Source organism: Eschrichtius robustus, chromosome 11 (assembly GCF_028021215.1).
Source record: "Eschrichtius robustus isolate mEscRob2 chromosome 11, mEscRob2.pri, whole genome shotgun sequence".
In the NCBI taxonomy this organism is placed as follows: Eukaryota; Metazoa; Chordata; class Mammalia; order Artiodactyla; family Eschrichtiidae; genus Eschrichtius; species Eschrichtius robustus.
Genome location: NC_090834.1, coordinates 9,518,455 through 9,527,186, shown reverse-complemented (window position 1 = coordinate 9,527,186; position 8,732 = coordinate 9,518,455). Strand labels below are relative to the sequence as shown.

At 41.6% G+C, this 8,732-nt stretch overlaps 1 protein-coding gene across 1 annotated transcript; it reads right to left on the bottom strand.

The window, feature by feature from the left end:
• Positions 1-1,349: 1,349 nt before the first annotated feature.
• On the bottom strand, positions 1,350-4,345 carry TMEM225 (transmembrane protein 225). The gene is made up of 4 exons (XM_068556627.1): positions 4,168-4,345; positions 2,715-2,861; positions 2,311-2,445; positions 1,350-1,591 (listed from the first exon to the last, which is right to left on the bottom strand). Exons 1-4 carry the CDS (start codon positions 4,343-4,345, stop codon positions 1,350-1,352), a joined length of 702 nt encoding a protein of 233 aa, XP_068412728.1.
• Positions 4,346-8,732: the final 4,387 nt, after the last annotated feature.

Here is an 8,732-nt window from a genome sequence, read left to right as displayed (position 1 = left end):
GACCTTATTATGATTTTAGGCAGCCTCTCTGCTAATGGGTGGGGTTGTGTTCCTGTCTTGCTAGTTGTTTGGCATAGGGTGTCCAGCACTGGAGCTTGGTGGTCATTGAGTGGAGCTGGGTCTCTAGCGCTGAGATGGAGATCTCTGGGAGAGCTTTCACCTTTTGATATTACGTGGAGCTGGGAGGTCTGTGGTGGACCAATGTCCTGAACTCTGCTTTCCCACCTCAGAGGCACAGGCCTGACACCCAGCTGGAGCACCAAGACCCTGTCAGCCACACGGCTTTTGGGAAGTCTGAGGTCTTCTGCCAGCGTTCAGTAGGTGTTCTGTAGGAGTTGTTCCACATGTAGATGTATTTCTGATGTATTTGTGGGGAGGAAAGCGATCTCCATGTCTTACTCTTCCACCATCTTGAAGGTCTCCCCAGCACAACAATTTTTTTAGTTCATTTGTCAATATTTAGGTAACTTCAATATGAATATAGTCTCTGCCGCTATTCTATTCCTAGATAAACACCCAAGAGAAATTCTAGCTCATGGACAGAGGAAGCTGTGTGTAAGAATACTCATAGCACTATTTGTAACAGAATAAAAGAAAACAACTAGATTTCCATCAACTGGAAAATGAGTATTTCTTATTATATCTCTACAGTGGAAAGCTTAACAGTAGTTTGAATGAATTGTAGAACAAAACTTATCAATAAATCACAAAACTATAGGGTTGAGTGAACAAAGTGAGTTTCAAAAAATGGTCTGTATATTATGACATTTAATGATTTTTGAACACTTGGAAAGATAATCTATATAATTTTTATAAACATAAAGTTGTAGTAAAAATGACATGACTGTAAAATGATCAACAGTGAATCATTAAAGGTGTTTTGTGGTGAGAAACAAGGGAGGGAAATGAGATTAGAAAAGAAATTTAGGGGAACATCTGTTATGTCTGTAATTTAATTTTAAAGTTGGGTGATGTGTACACAGGCGTTTATCTTATTGTTTTGTATTCTTTCTGAATTGTTGAAATATTTTACAATGATATATATGAGACAAAAGGTAGTATACATTATTCTAAATCTTTGTGATGTATAGAGTTAATAAAGCAAGTTATCAGCTATAAGATAATATTTATTATATTAATAACAGATGTTATTAAATGGTGAGAACAAATAGAAGCTGGTCAGGGTAAAAAAAAATTTTTTAAGCCTTCTGGATCTTCTTATAGACCCCAAACCAGTCACAGTCATTCACATAATGCCAAACCAGACAATACGGTTGGACATAGACACACCACATATGCACAAACTGTTTCCATTAAGATGAACATATACTGAAAGATAAATTGTCAGATCATAGAGCCCAGGTTACATGACGTGCTTGGACTTGTGGTCTTTCTGGAGCATCTTCTTTTGTTTGTGCGGAGTGCACACGGACAATACTATGAGGCATTGCAGTGCTTGCTGGTAATGAAATAACTTTGATAGACGCCCCAGATTGCTCCATAACCTGACTTTCTCTGGCAGATTTAGGCATAGTGGTCAGGCTGGCAGAGCTGTCGACGGACTGCTTGTGCTGTAGGAGAGAGAGGAATCCTAGGGAAAAGAGAAACCAGGGGAGGTTGATGAAGGAAAAATGGAAAAGTCACAGAAGCACTTCTCTCCTTTTCAGCTATGAGACCCTGATCCAAAGCCCAGTGGTTCCCTTTGAACTGCCCCAAGCCATTCGGGAGGGGGATGCTTTAGCAGAAGAGACTAGAAGCGTACGCAGAATAGCTTAAATGCTGCTCAACTCAACAAAATTGAGGATTCTTTCTGAAAGAGGACATGCTTCTGAGTTAGGAAGTCCAAGTCCAAATGAAATTTTAAAGACTTTTTAAGAGTCTCCAGTATTCATAGGTGGCCATTTAGCATCACATATTGCTTCTCTCTGGCCTCAGGCTGTCCTGGCAGGACACTGTGCCCCTAGGCTCACTGCCTCTCTCCACAAGGGTGAACATTCCCTATCAGCCACTCTCCTTAGTCTTGAAGTTAATGGCTATCTCGGCTCTGAAGTGGGGAGGGTGTGAAAGACAGAAAAGGTGGAAATGAGGAGCTCCCTTGGAGGCAAGCACATTGAACATCTCACTCAGCCCGCACCACCAACACTATCCTTGTAGGAACTGTCCTCAGAGTGTGAGTCCACTCTCACGTTAGCCCTTTAGAATGTAAGGGTTGACACATTTTCTTCCAGTCCCCATTTGATCCTTTCCCTCTCCTCTCTATCAGGCATGGATTGGTTCTTTTCACCCATCAAGGGCCCTGAAGACACTCACCAGAGATGATTAAGAAGAAAACGCTTAAGTAGGCAGTGAAAATGATCCAGGTGATCTTGTAACTAGAGTAGTACACGGATTCACCTTGACTTATCATTTGTTGATACAGTAGGAGTGCACAGAGCAGAAGGATGCCTGATGTCCAGACAAAAGGAGAAAAAAAAAAATCCCTTCTGAGGAACCCTGGCTCTTCTATTCAAGTTTTAATCCAAGATATGCGTGACTTCCAAACCTCCACCCCATACACCTGCACCTTGTCCAAAGGCCAATCCCACTTCAGTGGTAGATCCAGTTTGGAAGCTGCATAACTAAGGCAAAGAACTGGGAAGGCTGAGTTAGAGACTACAGGCTGGACCCACAAACCAAGTATGCCTCCAAACCTGTGTTAGGGAAGACAAAGTTACCTGTGAGGAAAGCTAGGCAGGCAGTCATAACGAGAATATGTTTAGTTTGAGGAATCATATAGGTGAATTCAAAACCCAGGAACAAGTTGTGGAGGAAGGAAAGGTTGAGGACCAAAATCAGCATGTTCCTAACCACTTCCAGGCCACCTGTTGGAAAGCAGAAGCTGTATTGAGAGAAGGACAGATATTTCTTCTAGGCTCATTTCCACCTGGGGCCCACAAATCTCTAGGTAAACATGTGAATGAGGTGAAAGGTTTGATTAAAAAAGAGTGGAGGTGGAGAAAGAAAGAGGTAGGGATCTTAAGCTGAAAGGGAGGCAGAACCAAAAGAAACTGTTCTCTATCTTGGTGTCTCTGCAAGCTTCTTTCTCTTCTGTTTTCTCAAAATTGATTTCTTGCTAAACGCACCAATTCATCCTGTCTTCCTCTAGTGACAATGAGGTAGGAGATAGATGGGCCCCTGGGCCAGACAGCTGGTGTTTGTCAAGTGGAGTAAAACTGAAACTTTGTTCTCACCCAGACACTCCAAGGACAAAGCTAGTGGCAGAAGCTGAGCTCTGCTAAAGTAAAGAAATAAGGTGCCCACTCCTGAGGTCAAGGAATAATTTCTTGTTTGCACATGCGCAGGAAGTCTCCTTGGGGGTCAAAAAGGGAGGGAGCGCCACCCCATAATATGTATGGACATGTACCCATAGGCCTCTGCAGTGGGATCCATCTTAGAAAAGAGTTGCACACGCATCTTGGGGAGGGTCCTAAGACCAGTCAGGTATGCAAAAAGAAACAAGGTAATTGGCCAAATGCAAACAAAAACCCGGAAGAACTGTCCTACATAAATGATTTAAATCACCTCTTCACTGTGCTCCTCATTCAGGATGCCCCCACTCCTCTCCAGGTGGGTATTTCTGCTTTAAATAAATAAGTTGTTTCTCTGTGTGCTCTCCCATAAGTTGTGTTGTGTCTCTAATAATAAACTTCGTACCTGTTTTGCAGTTTTTGCCTCCTTGAAACATTTTTGGTTTCGAACGGGGTAAGAATCAGGGAAATTTGCTTCTAGCCTCTAGCCCCTGCTGGACTGGTGGCTAGGTTCAATCCCTGGACAGGGAAATAAGATCCTTCTTCAAGACTACTATCCCTCCGAGAACAGCAGTATAACCTGTTTTCCTTGTTGCCAGTTACCTTTCTTTTATACCCTCACATTCTAGATATGCTGGTCACCCTGCTGCTACTGTCAAGACTTCTCAGAGATCAGCAATTAAGTCTGTGAGCTTCTAAACTTTTCCCCAGAACATGCAAATGATGAGATTTTGGAGTTGGCCTTGACTGTGTTGATTACAGAAGTGGGCACACTGCAACCACAGGTGGTTGCACTAGAGAATAATGGTGAGATGGATGGAAGTCAAGGAAGGAGGAACCCTCCCTCTGCACCCATCACTTTCCATAGTATAGCTCTGACCTTCTGGCCAAACAGAAGTACAACATATCCATGGACTGTGGCTTATCCTAGGTTTTTTTGGTTCCAACTTCAGTTCAGCCCATTCTTCTATGATGATTCCTACTGCCAAGAAGACTAAGACCCAGGAGGAGAAGAACATGTTGGTGGCTTGGACCTTTCTGACCGATACATGCACCATTGTGAATGGGGATTTCAAGCTGAGACCATCACCAATATCTCACATGCTTCTTCTCTGATTTGATTAGTCACAGGAATTAGGGCAAAATCTAGACTTTTAGTGATTGCTGAGGCGTTGGCAGTGGCAGAAGCTGAAGTAGCCTATGGAACAGAGAAGATAAATCACACCTCCATCTGGGCTGACCTGCTGTCACAGCTAGCAACTGCCATGGAATCATCTTGGTCTGACCCTTGACCCTGAGACCTAGTGCAGTGGAAGCACCAAGGGACCTAACGGTCCTGAGGAACCAGATATAGAGGGAGATAAGATGTCACATATAGAGAGAACTATCACATATAGGTATAACTGGAGGCCCTAAAAGAAGTTAGACATATATGACTAAAGATGTTAGAATTATATGTTCCAGGATTAATGAACATTAGACAGGTATCAGTGAAATACAGAAGGAATTCAAGAGCATTGACGTGAGATGTCAGCTAGCTAGCATCACAAAAGGGAATGACCATTTAAAATTTGGGGTGTTTTGGAGAAACTTCGGTCCTCATTTGGGGAGCCTAAATAAGTTTAGTTATGCAGGCATTTAGGAAATAGATGAACACCGTGAAACCAAAAGAACTAGCCTGACACACTGAACCACTGCAGTCCAAAATCATTTATAAGGCACAGACAATTATTTCTTGTCAGAATTGCCTTTGTAACAGCAGAGAAAACATTTTCAGATTCTTTGAATAAGCAACCATGGTGTGCACTAAGCTCAGAGTCAGAGGACTTGTACTAAAATCCAAAAAAAAACTTTTACTGAACTAAGATGAAAGTCACCTCCAAAAGCCTCTCTCTACATATTTCTTTGACCTCATTGCAGGCTGCTTTCCATGGGTCAAATTGGATTTCTTTCATTGCCTCAAACACACTATGCTGTCTTTCTTCCTCTGTACACATCTCGTTATATCTTATTGATCTTTTACATTTTTAAAAAGGATGCTCAGTATATTTAATTTTACATTTATGCTGTCAGGGAGACTTTGTAATTAAGAAAATGGACTCAGAATCGTGACTTTAAATTCTGGCTTTACCACTGAGCAGCTTTGTGGTTTTAGAGGTAATAATGCAGCCTACTATTTAACGATTTCATAAAGGTTAAATGAGTTTAGAAATGTAAAGCACTTAAAAGAGTTCCTGGCACATAAATAATATATCAGCAGTTACCATAGTATTAATTTGGATTCTCTGGGAAAGAGATTCTGAAGCAGAGATTTGTATGTGGGGAGTTTACTAGGGAGTACATCCAGGAATCACACCTGTAAGTGTTTGAAGGAAGCAGGTTTGAGATGTGGCTGCAACAGAGGACACAGTAGCCAACCCCACCAGGAGCTCTGGGTCTGGGGGCCATCCTTCAGCGTCATCCTGAGTGGAGTAGGAGAGCTCAGGTTGTCATGGAATGCAGGCTGCCCTGGGATAGTATCTCCCTTCTGTCTCAAGGGCACTTCTGTACTATCTGTCAGGACCTGCAAGCCTCAACAGTCAAAACTTCTGGTCACTATGGGAATGAGCTCCCACTCTTCACCACTCCTATATTAGGGCCAGCTTGCTGTTAGGGCTGCCAACTGCCATGGAATCATCTATTGGTTTGACTCTTGACCCTTGGGGCCTAGTGCAGTGGAAGGACCAAGAGGGTATAGGCAGCACGCCATGACAACTTATATTATTATGTTCTCACATATTGATACTTTTGTTTCGACACAATAGATCCTTAAAAGTAGGATTCCTAGGCTGAAAGATTTATGTTTCTTTAAAATTTTAGTAGATAATGACACTAAAGTTACAAAGATATAGTCAGGTTAGAGAAACTGACAGGGTGAGGGATTATTGAGATAACAGGTCAAAGAAGAAATCATATTTCTAGCTAGGGAAAACAGTAGTCAATGATGTCATTAAATAAGACGTAAAATATGGGAGCAAGCACAAGCCTGGTGAGAAAGAATTTAGCGAGTACTGGTTTTGATTAAGTTTAAGGTGCCTATAGGGCATACAGTAGACCACAGGTCCCAGCCTTTTTGGCACCAAGAACTGGTTTCATGGAAGACAATTCTTCCACGGACCGGAGTGGGGGATGGTTTCGGGATGATTCAAGTGCATTACATTTATTGTGCACCTTATTTCTATTATTATTACGTTGTAATATATAATGAAGTAATTATACAACTCACCATAATGCAGAATCAGTGGGAGCCCTGAGCTTGTTTTCCTGCACTGGATGGTCCCATCTGGAGGGGACGGGAAACAGTGACACCCGAAGTGTGTTGCTTATGTCCAGTCTACTCCATAATCTCGTTTTGGTTGCTGTGACTGCAGAATACCCTGCTTCACAGAGATAGGAGGTTGGGAATGGAAGCAGGCTTTTCAGTGCTTGTGTGGCAATCTCAGGATATTCCACCTTGACTTTAATCCAGAACGTATGGAGATTTGAACTTGTCTCAAACATACTTTTAAGGCCACCGTCATTTGCAGTCTCAAGCAGTTGATCATCTTCTAGCACGGACAAAGTCGATTCATCTGGCTTATTCACAAATGGGTTGAGGATCCATTCCTTCCCAGTTCAGGGGTCTTTTGTGGTTGGAAAGTAATGCTCAAACTCTTTTGAAAGCTGAGATAGGTGATCATGCACCAGCTGGGAGAAAGAAGGCCCTGGCTCAGTCTCTTTCAAAATCTCTACTAATGTTGAAACTTGTCAAAAATCCCAGTGTTCACTCATTGTCCCCATAATTCCAGTTTGGATTTGAATGCAGGCATGTTATCTGCCGACCTGAACACAGTTGTCGTTCTCCCCTCAAGTGACAGATTGAGTTCATTGAGCATGTTGAATATGTCACACAAGTAAGGAAGTTTTTTTTAACAACTTTATTGGAGTATAATTGCTTTACAAGGGCATACTAGTTTCTGCTTTATAACAGAATGAATCAGCTATACATATACATATATCCCCATATCTCCTCCCTCTTGTGTCTCCCTCCCACCCTCCCTATCCCACCCATCTAGGTGGCCACAAAGCACTGAGCTGATCTCCCTGTGCTGCTCTGCGGCTGCTTCCCACTAGCTACCTATTTTACATTTGGTAGTATGTAAAAGTCCATGCCACTCTCTCACTCCATCCCAGCTTACCCTTCCGCATCCCCGTATCCTCAAGTCCATTCTCTACGTCTGCATCTTTATTCCTGTCCTGCCCCTAGGTTCTTCATAACCTTTTTTTTTTTTTTTTTTTTTTTTTTAGATTCTATATATATGTGTTAGCATATGGTATTTGTTTTTCTCTTTCTGACTGACTTCACCCTGTATGACAGACCCTAGGTCCATCCACCTCACTACAAATAACTCAATTTCATTTCTTTTTGTGGCTGAGTAATATCCCATTGTATATATGTGCCACATCTTCTTTATCCATTCATCTGTCAATGGACACTTAGGTTGCTTCCACATCCTGGCTATTGTAAATAGAGCTGCAGTGAACATTATGGTACATGACTCTTTTTGAATTATGGTTTTCTCAGGGTATATGCCCAGTAGTGGGATTGCTGGGTCATACGGTAGTTCTATTTTTAGTTTTTTAAGGAACCTCCTTACAGTTCTCCATACTGGCCGTATCAATTTACATTCCCACCAACAGTGCAAGAGGGTTCCCTTTTCTCCACACCCTCTCCAGCATTTATTGTTTGTAGATTTTTTGATGATGGCCATTCTGACTGGTGTGAGGTGATACCTCATTGTAGTTTTGATTTGCATTTCTCTAATGATTAGTGATGTTGAGCATCCTTTCATGTGTTTGTTGGCAATCTTTATATTTTCTTTGGAGAAATGTCTGTTTAGGTCTTTGGCCCATTTTTGGATTGGGTTGTTTGTTTTTTTGGTACTGAGCTGCATGAGCTGCTTGTAAATTTTGGAGATTAATCCTTTGTCAGTTGCTTCATTTGAAAATATTTTCTCCCATTCTGAATGTTGTCTTTTTGTCTTGTTTATGGTTTCCTTTGCTGTGCAAAAGCTTTTAAGTTTCATTAGGTTCCATTTGTTTATTTTTGTTTTCAATTCCATTTCTCTAGAAGGTTGGTCAAAAAGGATCTTGCTGTGATTTATGTTATAGAGTATTCTGCCTATGTTTTTCTCTAGGAGTTTGATAGTGTCTGGCCTTACATTGAGGTCTTTAAACCATTTTGAGTTTATTTTTGTGTATGGTGTTAGGGAGTGTTCTAATTTCATTCTTTTACATGTAGCTGTCCAGTTTTCCCAAAACCACTTATTGAAGAGGCTGTCTTTTCTGCATTGTATATTCTTGCCTCCTTTATCCAAAATAAGGTGACCATATGAGCGTGGGTTTATCTCTGGGCTTTCTATCTTG